This window comes from Kwoniella botswanensis, chromosome 1 (assembly GCF_036426115.1).
Source record: "Kwoniella botswanensis chromosome 1, complete sequence".
In the NCBI taxonomy this organism is placed as follows: Eukaryota; Fungi; Basidiomycota; class Tremellomycetes; order Tremellales; family Cryptococcaceae; genus Kwoniella; species Kwoniella botswanensis.
The window spans coordinates 1,755,507-1,769,381 of record NC_088599.1 but is presented as its reverse complement, the minus strand read 5'-3'; the positions used below and the strand labels follow the sequence as shown (position 1 = coordinate 1,769,381).

General features: G+C 44.2%; 10 protein-coding genes across 10 annotated transcripts; 6 read left to right on the top strand and 4 right to left on the bottom strand.

The window, feature by feature from the left end:
- Positions 1-12: 12 nt before the first annotated feature.
- L199_000689 (uncharacterized protein) lies at positions 13-842 on the top strand (the record flags this gene model as incomplete). The annotated part of the gene is made up of 2 exons (XM_064886453.1): positions 13-162; positions 252-842. The coding sequence occupies 2 exons, from the start codon at positions 13-15 to the stop codon at positions 840-842; spliced, it is 741 nt and encodes a 246-aa protein (XP_064742525.1).
- Positions 843-1,003: 161 nt separating this feature from the next.
- L199_000688 (uncharacterized protein) lies at positions 1,004-1,406 on the bottom strand (the record flags this gene model as incomplete). Its single annotated transcript, XM_064886452.1, has 2 exons — positions 1,004-1,055; positions 1,123-1,406. 2 exons carry the CDS (start codon positions 1,404-1,406, stop codon positions 1,004-1,006), a joined length of 336 nt encoding a protein of 111 aa, XP_064742524.1.
- A 306-nt stretch (positions 1,407-1,712) lies between these two features.
- L199_000687 (uncharacterized protein) lies at positions 1,713-2,119 on the bottom strand (the record flags this gene model as incomplete). Its single annotated transcript, XM_064886451.1, has 2 exons — positions 1,713-1,776; positions 1,854-2,119. 2 exons carry the CDS (start codon positions 2,117-2,119, stop codon positions 1,713-1,715), a joined length of 330 nt encoding a protein of 109 aa, XP_064742523.1.
- A 325-nt stretch (positions 2,120-2,444) lies between these two features.
- L199_000686 (uncharacterized protein) lies at positions 2,445-3,292 on the top strand (the record flags this gene model as incomplete). Its single annotated transcript, XM_064886450.1, has 2 exons — positions 2,445-2,578; positions 2,656-3,292. The coding sequence occupies 2 exons, from the start codon at positions 2,445-2,447 to the stop codon at positions 3,290-3,292; spliced, it is 771 nt and encodes a 256-aa protein (XP_064742522.1).
- Positions 3,293-3,418: 126 nt separating this feature from the next.
- On the bottom strand, positions 3,419-3,820 carry L199_000685 (uncharacterized protein; the record flags this gene model as incomplete). Its single annotated transcript, XM_064886449.1, has 2 exons — positions 3,419-3,488; positions 3,561-3,820. The coding sequence occupies 2 exons, from the start codon at positions 3,818-3,820 to the stop codon at positions 3,419-3,421; spliced, it is 330 nt and encodes a 109-aa protein (XP_064742521.1).
- Positions 3,821-4,132: 312 nt separating this feature from the next.
- L199_000684 (uncharacterized protein) lies at positions 4,133-4,873 on the top strand (the record flags this gene model as incomplete). The annotated part of the gene is made up of 2 exons (XM_064886448.1): positions 4,133-4,257; positions 4,318-4,873. The coding sequence occupies 2 exons, from the start codon at positions 4,133-4,135 to the stop codon at positions 4,871-4,873; spliced, it is 681 nt and encodes a 226-aa protein (XP_064742520.1).
- A 1,198-nt stretch (positions 4,874-6,071) lies between these two features.
- L199_000683 (uncharacterized protein) lies at positions 6,072-7,390 on the top strand (the record flags this gene model as incomplete). Its single annotated transcript, XM_064886447.1, has 7 exons — positions 6,072-6,088; positions 6,180-6,211; positions 6,273-6,447; positions 6,508-6,601; positions 6,674-6,903; positions 6,999-7,288; positions 7,368-7,390. The coding sequence occupies 7 exons, from the start codon at positions 6,072-6,074 to the stop codon at positions 7,388-7,390; spliced, it is 861 nt and encodes a 286-aa protein (XP_064742519.1).
- A 382-nt stretch (positions 7,391-7,772) lies between these two features.
- On the top strand, positions 7,773-8,561 carry L199_000682 (uncharacterized protein; the record flags this gene model as incomplete). Its single annotated transcript, XM_064886446.1, has 2 exons — positions 7,773-7,921; positions 7,979-8,561. The coding sequence occupies 2 exons, from the start codon at positions 7,773-7,775 to the stop codon at positions 8,559-8,561; spliced, it is 732 nt and encodes a 243-aa protein (XP_064742518.1).
- A 1,960-nt stretch (positions 8,562-10,521) lies between these two features.
- L199_000681 (uncharacterized protein) lies at positions 10,522-11,318 on the top strand (the record flags this gene model as incomplete). Its single annotated transcript, XM_064886445.1, has 2 exons — positions 10,522-10,673; positions 10,730-11,318. The coding sequence occupies 2 exons, from the start codon at positions 10,522-10,524 to the stop codon at positions 11,316-11,318; spliced, it is 741 nt and encodes a 246-aa protein (XP_064742517.1).
- A 271-nt stretch (positions 11,319-11,589) lies between these two features.
- Positions 11,590-13,067, bottom strand: L199_000680 (uncharacterized protein; the record flags this gene model as incomplete). The annotated part of the gene is made up of 6 exons (XM_064886444.1): positions 11,590-11,924; positions 11,994-12,048; positions 12,103-12,395; positions 12,531-12,661; positions 12,719-12,738; positions 12,810-13,067. The coding sequence occupies 6 exons, from the start codon at positions 13,065-13,067 to the stop codon at positions 11,590-11,592; spliced, it is 1,092 nt and encodes a 363-aa protein (XP_064742516.1).
- Between the last annotated feature and the right edge of the window lie 808 nt (positions 13,068-13,875).

Below are 13,875 nucleotides of genomic sequence, written 5' to 3'. Positions count from 1 at the left end.
CCTCATGTGATCATGTCCGATGTTTCCTGGATTTCTGACCTCGACGAGATCGCCGTTGATATCGACTTGGAACCCCATCCGGTCCACAACGACCCACAGGCAGAGATCATCATCATCTCCTCCACTGATTATGTCAAATTTCGTGCTTCTAGATATCACTTGGTCAGGACAAGATAAGTTGAGTGCCATGGAATCAGCCTAGCAATCTTTGCAGATTTCCACTGACCAGTAATTACGTCTGATGTAGTCAGCTCTTTGAAGATCTACTAGACACTGCTCGAACTGTAAATATCAGTCTCAAAGAAATCGAAGAACCCATCCATCTCAATTTCCCTTCCTCTACGATATCACTCTTCCTCGATCTGGCCGGAGTGTGCGATCCCTACGTTCCCGACGTCTCCATCACCAAAGCTCGATCACTCCTTGACTTCGTAGAATACACCATGTGCGATCGCCTCATCGATATAGCAAGGTCCACATTAATGCACGCTGCTAAAGATGAACCGTTCGAACTGCTCGTCATAGCTTCGGAACGTGATGATCTGGAATTGGCCATACATGCTCTGAGAAATATCACTACCAGCGCATTCGAAGATGAGTATAAAGAAGGTCGAAGTTTCCGAGTTGGAACTGTTTATAACATCGATTCAATCAAAAAGTATCTTCTTCGGCTCACCCCATCTTATCACCTGGCCATCCTTCATTCGATTATGTATATGGGTGAGATACAGTCTATCGACCACGACAGCCTATGGCTCAATTCGAGACCTGCAATATTGTCGACGGACAACTGGTCTAGCATCGCAGATACTTTCAACCCTCTTCACTTCTGCAAAGCTTAGGTCCGGACAGAAGTAGCTGGACCAAGAAGTACGAATTTCACCGTTACGCTAGCTATATATTCTGGATTTAACATATTTACAGTACATGCATTGGTATATATATCAAAACCTTTGAACCATTGTTCCTCATCATCAACTTCAAGCGACATAGTATTGTTTTTCTATACACCTTTACTTTCGATGGATTGTCTGATATACGGAAGGAGAGTTTTTCTATTTTCCATAGAATCTCACGTCAGCTCACCTTTCTCGGTACACTACAAGAATTGAATCAACTCACGTCCAAGTCTGACAACATTGATTTGCAGTTCTACCCTCAACAGCCCTATCCCAATCCTTCTGACCATTCTTGAGAACATGATTGAACAGCGTGAGTAATTCTTCCGAAGTCCATTTCTTGCTGGGTGTAGCTGCTCGGCTTCTCTTGGTTTTGTTCTTTGATGGTGAAATTTCAGTTTTGGGAGTTGTCGGTTCAGTTTTGGGCTTAATATCTTGGTCGGGAGTGGTGGGTCTATTGTATGGTTTCGATGAGGGAGCGATGGCGTTGATGATTTGACGAGGCATTGTGGCTTGTTGTGAGATGAATGTATAGAGCTAGGTCTTTCAGCTATGAGAAGAAGGAAAGAAAGAACAGAAGGAAATGAATAAAAGGTATGGATTCAATCATAGTAGGGATCGCATCGAGTCAAGTTAGATCGTTTCAACATGAGATCCCAAGGTGATCTCGTCAGCTCAAATAGCAACAATCGAAATCGGCATTTACTGCTTTACATGTCGACTCAAGTTGGCATATGAACAATGTATAATCACTACTTTTCTCGCTCTGATCCATCCTCTATGTGTGAATGCATCCAATCTCTGTTGGAAATCCTATTTCCTGGTCGATCCATCCTTACCGGCAATAGATTTCTTGATAAAAGGACTCAAACTTTGTCTACATCCAGAAGGATCTCACATCAGCTCACCTTCACCTTCGATTTGTTTTCCTCTCGATGGTGAAAGAGGACTTACAACCAAGTTTGATAACTTTGATTAGCTGTTCTTCCCTCAACAGCATTCTCCCATCCGTTCTTACCCATCGCTGTACCGTGTCTTGAGACGTATTCGAATAGTTGGATCAGTTCTTCAGAGGTCCATTTTCGGGAGGTTGATACGTCTCTTTTCACTTTTTCTTTCTTGGGTGATTCGGTATTGACAATTAGTTTTGCTTCGGCTGTAGGAGCTGTAGGTCGATTGTATGGTTTAGAGCGTTGTGCAGTGTCTATGATTCGAGGCATATTGTGAATAAGAATAGTTCCAAAGCTTTTGTACGATCTTGCTGGGATATGAAGAAGAGGGGAAAGAAACACGAAACTGATCACGGGATCATGGGTTGGTTGCTGATCTACAGTACTCGCAATTCTGTTGTGAATATCATCAGCTCGGTCAAACGTACACATAAGATGATTGCATAGGTATCCATGACTACCACGGCGCTATAGGCACTCGTGATGTTGGTGTATCTCCACTGACCGGCTGTGTCGTGATGTAAGAAGATATCCATGACTTTCTTTTCTCTGTTCTTCTTTCAGGTCAACACTCCTTACCAAAATATAAGCAAGTATGATACCTCAAAAACGCAAGACTGCAACCGTCAACTACCACGTCTTCTACAACCTTCCCGAAGACAGTGTGGCTATCCGCTCAAACGATAACATACTGTTCAAGACTAATCGAGGACGTCTTGTCACAGCCAGGTATGTCGCTCAAGTTTCTAAGACTGATAGGGTTACAAGCTGACTGGACTTATATCCACACAATATCAACCATATAGTACCTTCTTCTCGGACATGTTCGACGTTTGTGATTCATCCACCTTCACCAACAACGATGACCATCCTATCGATCTTGAATTTTCCGCTAAAGTAATCACAGCTTATCTCGATATCATCAGTATTTCGGGATCACATCAGCTCGAAGTCGACTATTACCTACTTAAACAAGTCTACGAGTTATGCTCATTCACCATATCGACCAGAGCTTTGAATACCATACGAAAGATGCTAGTCAGATCAGCAGGCTACAAAGAAGTGAATGAACCTTGGGATCTTTTCGATTTCGCTTCTGACTTTAACGATGTTAAACTCGCTCAAATGACATTCAGTCTCCTTACTCCATCTGCGGTATCGGAAGTTCTTTGTGGACAACATAGAGTCCATACAGATATAAATCCGAAAGACGAACGAGGTAACCTCCTTATGTGGTCAAAGAGGTTACGACCTTCATGGCAAATTGCTTTGTTCCATACTCTCATCCAAAGCGATCGAGCCGTTACCACCAGAATGTCGATAGTCAGGAATTGTCGATCGTCAAGAGCCGTCGCCTGTCCAGGGAATAAAGAACAGGTTATCTTCATTCAGAAGGACTGGAGAAAAATGGGAGATCGATTCAACCCAGCCGAATTCGAATGAATGGATATATTGCTTGAACAGAAAGAGATTTGAACAGAAAGAAATACTAAGTCCATACAGAGACATCATAGCACGATATGCATGTATATAGGTATCATCTCCATTATCTTCTCTTATTTCGGTAATTCACAACCCACCTCTTCCCGCTTTCCCTTTTGAGATGATAGCATTCTTCAAGTACGGATCGAGAGTTTGGCTATACAGTATAAACGGTCTCACGTCAGCTCAAGAACCTTATTTTCCTGTTAGAAGTACTGCAGCCACTCACTTCCATACTTTGTAACATTGATTACTCGTTCTACCTTGTACAGCACCTTCCCAGTTCTTACTTCCATTCTTCTTGACGTGATCGTAGAGTTGCATAAGCTCGTCTGACGTCCAGGGTCTTTTGGCCGGAAGGTTGGATGACGGTGAAGCTGAAAATCCAGATTTCTCCTCGATCTCGCATTTGGGTATGGGTGAGTGCGATGGTGTTTGCGGTTTGTAGGAAGTGAAGGGTATGGTTGACTTTTTAGGTGTACGAGGCATGTTACTGGGTGGTGAAATCAGATCGTAGCTACTGACGACTGATGGCAAGCATAAATAAGGAGAAGAAGATAAACAGTTTGATACATCATCCAAGGTGGAGTATCACTGGTGAGTATCTTAGATCATAGTGTGTCGTCATCATGTATATCTCTGATGACATCAAGACTCAGTTAAAACTTGAAAGAGGGCCATGCGCCGGAGGAAAGGACTCCGATTGTGACCAGGAGCATCAAGCTTCAATGGCAGTTGCTTATTCTCCCTTATTCTCTTCTTCACCCCATATGAACTTTGCAACAAGCAACATCATCCAACATGAGGAACGACGACACTCCAATCGAATATCATTCATTCTACAACGATCCGAGAGATGAAGTCATCATTCCCTCTAGCGATAATATTAACTTCAGAGCTAGTAGACATAAACTCACCAGAGTCAGGTGAGTCATCTCCAGCTGAACTGGGTGAATCTACTCTTCTGATATCATGGCCTTGCTCAGTACTTTTTTCAAAGACATCTTGGATATCCGACCTGTCGACCGCTCTGAAGCTATACCATTGGATTTCTCCTCAGAAGTCGTCCCCACCTTCCTCGATGCTATCAGCACTTCCACCGTCGATATTCCACCTCTGGAAAAGGAAAAAGCAAAATTGCTCCTCAACTTGTGCAACTTCCTCATGAGCGATTCCATCTATTCCTCCGTCCATCAAGCGGTTATCGCATCGTATAAGTCGAAACCTTTTGACCTTCTCGAGATTGCTTCTTCGGTGAACGACATCAAGATGGCTAAAGACGCTCTTGGAAAGGTGAATGAATGCACGATCAGTCAACTGAAGGAATCGGAAAATGGCACATACCCAAACCATGTACGCTCGAACGATTTTCAGAAATTCATCAAACAATTACGACCCTCTTATCAATTGGCCATCTTACATACTTGTCATGATCAAGGAATGTTATTCCCTCAGATTGATTGCGAAAATCAAGTAACGATAATCTCCCAGTTTGCATGGCCTGATCTAGCGAGAAATTTCGACCCTTCTGCGTTTGAATAGGCATTTCACAAGACCGTAAGATAGGTAGGAGAAAGGTGAGAAGTTGGATATAGTGTATGGATCAAGTCTGTTCTTGTGAGATTTCAAACCTCTTGTAGAGAAACATGCGATGTAACTTCATCAAGTGCATTCTTATTTTCCTCCAACCTATCTTCAAGCATCTCTTCCTCCCCTTCATAATACTCATCTTCCTCTTCGAGTCTCGATAGCAGCTCGAAGAAACGGTGCAAGAGTTTGTCTGACCCATTTCATGATATCACATCAGCTTCTTCCGTCCTCAGCACTCACATGTCATACAATGATCAGGACTCACTGCCAAGCAAGATATGCTTGATTAGCCGTTCTACTTTCCACAGCACTCTCCCAAACTTTCTTTCCTGACGCTCCGTTCTTCATGACGTGTTCGAAGAGTTGTAAAAATTCGTCGTTGGTCCAAGGTCGTCGACTCGATGGTTCTCCGGAAGATGATTTCGACTTTTTGGGTGATTTAGCAGTATCTAAGGTGGGTTTGATGTCCTCCAAGGTGAGGAGGGTTGGTGGTATGGAGCGTAAGATGAGGTCGTGGGTGTTCTGGGTGTTTTAGGCATATTGGAGGAAGTGTGTTTACGAGTTAGTATCATGCAGGTGAGAATGAAGAGATTGAAAAGAGGATAAGCTTGATGTCTGCTTCCGTGGGTTTCTTTCCTATATGTTTGATTCGTAGCCGATCATGGTACATTCCAACTTGGTCATTAGAGTGTGCATCAATCTCACGTCAGCGTTCAACACTTTCTCTTCTCTCCCTCTCTGTCCCTCTTGTGGTATCAATGAATTTCGACTTTTCCCAAATCTTCTCGAGGATTCTGAGCATACCTCAAGTATACATGCTGATGGCTCAGTAGGATCATGATGTAGAAAGTTGATAGAGAATGTACATGATAGCGATAAGGTTAATTTCACTTGTAGTCAAAACATTCGCTGACTGTAAAAGGACACTGAATTGAAGCTCGATGCCACATCACCATATTCCCGCGGGGATTTGATCCCATGGTAGCATGCACCACGTTTTGCCACTCGACCCTTCTCAACCGTGATTTTCAAAGAAATGTCGAAGTGACTGACTGCTGCAACCAAAGACAATAAGCAATCAAGATATCATACATTCATCGATTATCCATCATCTATAGCTCATCCAAAACACTCACCAGATCAACTCAAAATGGCGGCAGTTAAACCGTGAGTGTCTTATACCCGAAATTCAACGGAGAATCAGGTCAGGGGAGGATTTTGAGAATGATTCAACTGATAATTCACCACTCTTTGTCAGAAATACCAATTGGGCGGAAGATGATATTGAAGGTAAGTTCAGGTGTCGCATTTCGACCTTGACTTTCATCAAGCTGACTCAGTGAATCGATAGCCGATGAGCTTCCGCAACCCACCGAAACTACCGATCCCAACACTGGTATCACAACTATCATTAGCTGGAAATTAGACGAACAAGATAGGAAAGTGAAAGTGACGAGACGTATAAGGAGAAGAGTGCAGACTCAGGTGGTATCGCATTCCGTAGCTGAGAGGAAAGGATGGGCCAAGTGAGCTACCTTCCTCTAATCTTCCAATTGCAGAACGCTTATGGCTCATATACAACGTAGATTCGGTTTAGATAAAGGAAAACCATCTGGACCCGATAGGAAGACAACCATCATTGGAGAGAACTTGCATTTCAGAATCGCACCAGTCAGCAAGGTAAGTTCTGCTTCAGCTGAAATCGCTACATTGTGATTATAGCTGATAATCGCGGTACGCTCACTCGATTAGGCCGAACCTGAACAAGCTGATCCAGTAGCTTCTAAACCAACCGCTGGTAAAGCAGTTGTCTGTCGACTTTGTCAAGGTGGACATTTCACTGCCAAGTGTCCATACAAGGAACAATTGGCTGTTATCGATAATATGAACACGGAAGGTCTGGACGAAGAGGAAGATGCTGGTGGAGCAGGTGGTTTGGCTCCTAAAGGTGCTGGTGGTGCCGGTGGTAAATACGTACCTCCGTGAGTCGTCGTTCAACATCGCATATCTTACTCCTTTGAAACATCAAACAGGCATTCAATTACCGGAATTGACACTGATATACTGTTTATTGCAGCGGTCAACGTGCAGGTGGTGGTGCAGGAGAATCCATGTTCAGATCTCGAGACGACTTGCCAACATTACGAATCACCTCATTATCCGTTGACGCAGAGGAAGACGATGTTAGAGAATTGTTCGCCAAATTCGGTCATATTGCTAGAGTCTCGGTTGTCAGGGATAGGGAGACTAGACAAAGTAAAGGTTTGGCATTCGTCAGTTTCGAAAGCAAGGCGTCTGCAGAGGAAGCTATTAAGAAGATGAATGGAAGAGGTTATGATTCGTTGATCTTGAATGTTGCTTGGTCACGTAAGTGGAATTAATCATCCAACCCAATCCGATAGATCATATTGTAAGAGGGTTGATGCTGATGCTTGGGTACTCGCAGAACCACGAGGAGATCGAGCATAATTGGATTTATATTCTCGTTGACGTTCTCAAAAGCGGTTGATTAACTGCACACTCATGTATATGCATATGGATACCCATGCTTACTGTACCTATATGGGTTAGTAAATCGGCATCGAAAGAGTGACATCATCAAGCGTGGCTGCACCGTCAAATGAAATGTATATGCGCAATGGTGTTGTGATTTGATATAAATCTGCACACTCGCACAGACCTGTTCCTTCCACTACTGATTGCAGCGTACTATCTTAACCATACCTTTCTCCTGTTTCCAAACTTCCTTCTTCCTTCTTATTCTTCCTCCAATCCTTTCACTCATCCTCGAGAACTGGTCTTCATCTCCAAAATCTATCCACCATCATATACCAAGGTTCACCTGAACAACATGACTGGCAACTGCTCGTCTGAGTCGACCTCACCACCAAGATCGGAGGTGAAGGATATCCACCATTTTCATCGTTATGGCGACATCCAGTTGATCTCCAAGCATGGAACCATTCTCATGGCAGACTCTAGACGACTTTCGGATTTCAGGTAAGTCCCCTCATTCTTCTCTTTGGTCTGATCAAGGCTGACTGGAACTCTGTGTAGCGTCCTCATGAGGAACGTTGTCAGCAGAGCCCTTAGAAGGGAAACAGAAATCGACATGAGGGAATGGTCCTCTGAATCAATAAGTCTACTCCTCGATCTAATCAACGTCGCTAAACCGAAAGAACCGGAAGGAGAATTACCAGTTCTGTTTGAATTGGTCTCATTGTTCTATAATTACGGAGGGACAAATAGTGGCGGGAACCTATTCATTCTTATCTCCAGCAGCTTAGGTCGTACAGCTCAGGCTTACAATCGACAATGGGCCATTCTCATCTACGCTGATGAAGACCAGGGTGGGTTTACGTTTTCAAGTGAAGAGGCCAAAGCTATCGCCAAATCAGCTTTACGATACATGACCAAAGAGGCATTTCTAGCCCCAGCTGTCTTGATAGATGCGACATCCGAGTTTCAACAAGTCGGGTTTTGGGAGGCAATGGAACGATTGTCACCAACATGGCAATACCAACTATTCCGGTCAACTCTCGTGGGACCCCATGGTGAATGTGACGGTTCGAAGGTTTTCACAGTGACAGACGCATGGGACACAGTAGCAGATGCTTTTGATCCAGCGGACGACTTTTAAACATCCCGAGTAAGTGATTTCTCATCTTTATTTCGCTTATCTGGCTGACTGATCAGGCTTATATGGTTAGCATGATATAAAGTCCCACTCTGCACCAAGGTCATTTCGACATGTACCATTCAGACTCAAATTATTCCATCAACTGCGCAATATAGACCCAGCGACCCCTACTCCATCTCTCTTATCCTATTATGTCGCATACAGAATCATCATCTTGCAAAATATCTGTTGTACCGATGGAGAGGTTTCGAAAGAAATGTGAATACATTTAATGTATATACGTCTCAACGTGATAGTTAGCAGAGTCATGCCCAGCTTCATCATCTACATGATGAGACTGAGATTTGCTTGCTAAAATCGGCGCATTCCTTGCTTCATTTACCTCCTTCTCTTCTAGCAGACTCGTATGCGTCAATGATATCGAACGCTTGGTCTCGGTGGTGCTACCTTTCTGATGAAGCAAAGATCTGCTAATGTACGCGTTCTTAGCTAAGTTACTAGCTTATCCAGAACAGTCTCGGATCACCATGTATGGCATTCAGAGGACCCCCGCTTGATGGTTGATGGACTTGGAAATTCCCCAATTGTATGATTGTACGATCCCAACGATTTAAGTAGCTATATTCCTCTTGCTTCTCTTCCTTCCTTCTGCTCATTGCTCTTCTATGATCAATCAACATTATATATTGTCAATTGCTTTTACCATCCATCATGTCCTATCGTTATAAGGCCGACGTTATGCCGGAAACGCCTCATCATTTCTACCGCCATGGTGATCTCGGACTCCGTTCGGAGGAAGGAAGTATTCTTAAAGTCTACGCTGCACCGTTGGCAGAAGTGAGGTACTGTAAGCTGAAACACCCAATTATTCACGACTGTAAATTAGTGCTTATGCGCACTTTGTGTCCGTATCGTTTTGCAATTATCATTGACATTGCCAGGACCAATCATCATACTCAAGGAAATCCCTATCATATTCTAGAAGTCCCTACCTCCTCCCAGACCGTTAAACACTTCCTATAAATGAATCATTGGGCACCAAATCACAACTTCGCCAGTGCACTCTATCTACTGGATTCTGCATAAAGTACAAAATCAATCGCAAAATCAAGAAGCCGATTAGACAAACTGGCTGAGACAGCAGATGGGCTTTCATAACTTGGACGGGGAGAGAAAAGATGTAGGTATTGCAAGATTAGCATTAGGTCAATTGGATATTCAAAATTTCCTTCATCCGAGATTGCCCAATAAGTTGGATCCTTCTCAATAGGCATAACTTCCTTCGTCTTTTGGGATGTGATGACCGAGTTACTTTCTGTGTGGCAGCTCACAATTTTACAACTTGGTATTCAATCATCAGGTAATGAGTGACTTCATGAATATGATTACAAAGGAAAGAGTAATGGTGGTGTGGAAGGAATCAAGATTTGGATGAATTGGAAAACGATTGCGGATGCGTTTGATCCTCAGGCCGTACAGAGATAGGTGGACGAAAGTTGATTCAGGTGTGATAGACAAAATCTGGTGGGATTAATCACTGTTTCCAGGGTCTCTGATATCTCATTCCACAATCGGTTCGCAATACAGAATGAAGTCTTTAATCTTTGTGTACTGTTGTGATTCTTAGACGAACCAGAAAGGATCTTCCTTTTAGTTTTAATTCATCTACGTGGTTCTGGTGTTATATGATGAAGTGGTACCCATTTCATAAATTTCTATGTATTTCTTTGGTGAGTACACACAGGAGCCAGGATGCACTAGTAGATAGCAAACTGCATCTCTTTGGGGTGATGTCATTCACCATCAATGATTGGACCACCGACCTACGCCCAAAGGACCTTTGTCTTGCCCAACCATCACCTCACACCGTATCAGTCATTTCCATCACTTTCCTTCTTCCTTCTTCTTATCTTTGATTCGTCATTCAGAAATCTTCGATATTCCAACTTTATAAGTAATCATGTTGACTACAACCCCATCCGGATCCTCCAAACATACAAGATCGGAAGATGAAGATCAAATCCACTGGTTTCACCGCTTCGGGGATCTCCAACTTCGTTCTACCGACAAGATCATTTTCACGGTATTCTCTGAGCGTCTTAGAGCCGTGAGGTATGTCATTCTATCACCAGTGTTTGTTCTATAACTGCTCAGACCTTGATGTGCAGCTCCGTGTTCAAGGACATGATGGACATTGGTCAACAAAAGTCTTCTACGACCGGAACCAAACGAAAATCACCTCCTGACGCTGACGTTATCGACGTTGGCTTCGAATCGAAAACCCTCGAAATCTTCCTCGACATGATCAACGTTCCCAAGCCCAGTCCCCTGACAACCGATTTCGTCTGCTCTCTTCGACTCCATGAATTCTGCGATAAGTTCGACATCACTGGGAATATCAAAGATATGGTGAAGACAAGACTTCTCCAGTGCACATCTGAGTCTTATGCTTGGGATTTGTTAATATGGTCAGCCGAACGAAATGATACCGACATGGCCCGAAAAGCCTTGGCTCGTATGACTGGCCGCGCTTTCATCTCCCCTCAATTCCTCGACAACAAAAGCAACGCAAGGATCAGCATCGACTTCTGGGCAGCTATTTCCAAATTACCTGCCATATGGCAACATGATCTCCTTCGTCTTGCTCTCCAATCTGACAAGCCTTCAGAAGGCAGATACAGCTATCTGGCGGGGCCCCACTTAGCCGTAACTACTGACTGGTCTTCGTTGGCTACCAGATTCAAGCCTTCAGAGTAGATCTCCTAGTAAGTCCGGGCCATCGCAATACAGCAGTACTGTTCGAAAGCACCGTTGAGCTAACTTTCTGTGTGGCAGCTATCCGTGTCACCATGATACGAAAAGTTCATCTTTCGTCTGTAGATCGTTCAAGCTGTCAGTTGTGTGTGAGTGATACATCAAGTATTGAAAGGGTATATAGATCATATCCCATGTACATGTTCGTTCAATCCCACGACATCAGACAGATCTCTTCGGAAATCTGAAGGTCATGTAACATCACCGAGACGCTTTAGCCGTGTGTTGTGTTTTTTCTGGCATCTGCTTGTCTCTTCACGTCTTCCTCCTTTTTAGCTTTCCACCCTCTTGCCTGCCACAAACTTAAGTCACCAGGATACTTATCGACTATCCCGTCTACCTGCCCCTCATGAGCCAAAATGACCATGACGTTATCCTCCTTGCTCATTCTAGTCAGTTGACCAATGGTATAGGTTGCTAGTTCTGGGTCCAGCGCGAGTTGCGGCTTGCCCTCTATAACTGGTATGGGCGATCGCAGATCTTCTTGGTCGGTTGGCACAGGTAGATACAGGGCTTGATGGTGAGATGCGTCTCCGCCCAGCAGGATATCTATCCACATGTTATTCAGAGTTCATCAGCAACGTACCAATAACTTCATATGTGCGAAAGATTGCTTACAAGTAACAGGTCGCGCAGTAACTCTACACAGAGCCATTATATGACCGGGACAGTGCTGTGTCATCCATTCAGCTTCCAACACTTCAGACGAGAGTCATAGAGTACTTACACCAGGTGCATCGAGGAACCATAAACTACCATCACCGAACCAATCCACACCTCTTTCGAAGCATCCAACTTTTTCCCACTTCCTCTGAATCCCAGATGTTGAAGTAGGAGGTAGACTACCTACTTCGCTAGTCCATAATCCAGTCGTATCTTTATCTGGTAATTCTACGAAATGGTATTTCTCAAGCCAAGACGCAGGCCAAGCGGAATTGACATCTTTTGGAAACCCAGGTTGCATCGATTCTAAAGATCCAGGACCGAGCAAGATGGATGGTGCGGGCGAAGGTAGTGTATCTAGATCACCACTGCGGATACTGTCATTCTGCTATACATCATTATATAGGAATAAAACCTACTAATCTGTATACCATACCACCATCAGCACAGGTACGCAGGATGGATTTGTTCTTAGGATGTATATTCACTCACGATCGAAATGCTGATGACTGAATACCACTAGCTTCAGCTTTCGGAAATCGAATCCATGTTCTTTCAGTCGAGATACGGGACCCGGGCCTGGATGAGGTATGAATTCTTTCAAGGGGCCATCCACGATCGGTCTGAAGGGTTTGGGTTATCAGGCTGTCGTCGAGCTTGTATACACATGGTTCACTTACTTTGGGGCATTTTGAGGGTCCTGGGGGTTAAGCAGGATAATCAGCTCCCGCAGTATAGCTTTAAGGTCATAGATTGGTAGATTCTACTCACCTCCCTTAGACCCATATCCCAAAGAATAGCTTGATCGCCCTTTTCAATCAAGAAACTCCAACACGGCGAGTCCTCTCTCTCATCTCCCTTTGCAAACGCTGAAAACTCCTTAACTGGTGCAGTCAACGTTGAAGTGGGTATGATGGAGACTTTCACTATATCTTCTTTCGAATCGGAGATGGGAAGGGATGTCCATGGATATCGATCAAGTGGGACTGGTCTCAGACGCTGATCATCTTGGGTGAAGGTATCGCTCATGGTAAGTGCTTTCTTATCACTGGTTGTGACCGAGCAAAGTGAAAGATTCGAAAGGAGATATATTGCTACATCGACAACTACGATGTCCCATGGAGAATAACGTCATTGATATATTCCAGGTTGACGAAGTGACGTAAAGCAATCACGTGTAGCCGGCGAATGCCAGACCCATTCTGGAGCATGTCGGTGGTATTCGCAATGGAATTGACTGTTAGGTCGTGCCAAACAGGATTATAGGACGGAAGAAAAGACGAGAGAGTTGCAACAACATGTCTGGCTCCCCCAATGGGTGTGAGTAGGAGCTCTCCGTTTCAGACCATCGAGGGTGGTCGGAGTTGTCCGTCCAGATAACAAAGAGGGGTCAAAATACAAAAGGTGAAGTGAAGCATCAAAAGGCGCTATCACGCTGTTGGTCTTACCGTACAATAAGCATGGGCGATAAACTCACCCGTTCAAGATGTGAAACTCCTCGATGCTTCTGACATCCGATACCATTGCCGTACGGATTCTCACTTTCAAGGAGCAGAATGTCCATCTCAATCTGAACGACATCAGCAACGGCAGAATCAACGGTCAAGGTGCATAGGTATCATGGACACGGCGATATAGAGACCAAATCTAATGATGGCGTAATATTGAGAGCTGAGTCCTGGCGACTGGCCAAGGGGAAATGTGTGCTCTACGTTGTCTACGTTTTCTCGTATACCTCTGTCGACCGGCTAATCAAACCGTTCATCAGCAAAGTCTTCGCGGATATGCTGGAAATCTCTTCGCCGGTTGTTACCTCAGAAACCCTTGTCTCCATCCG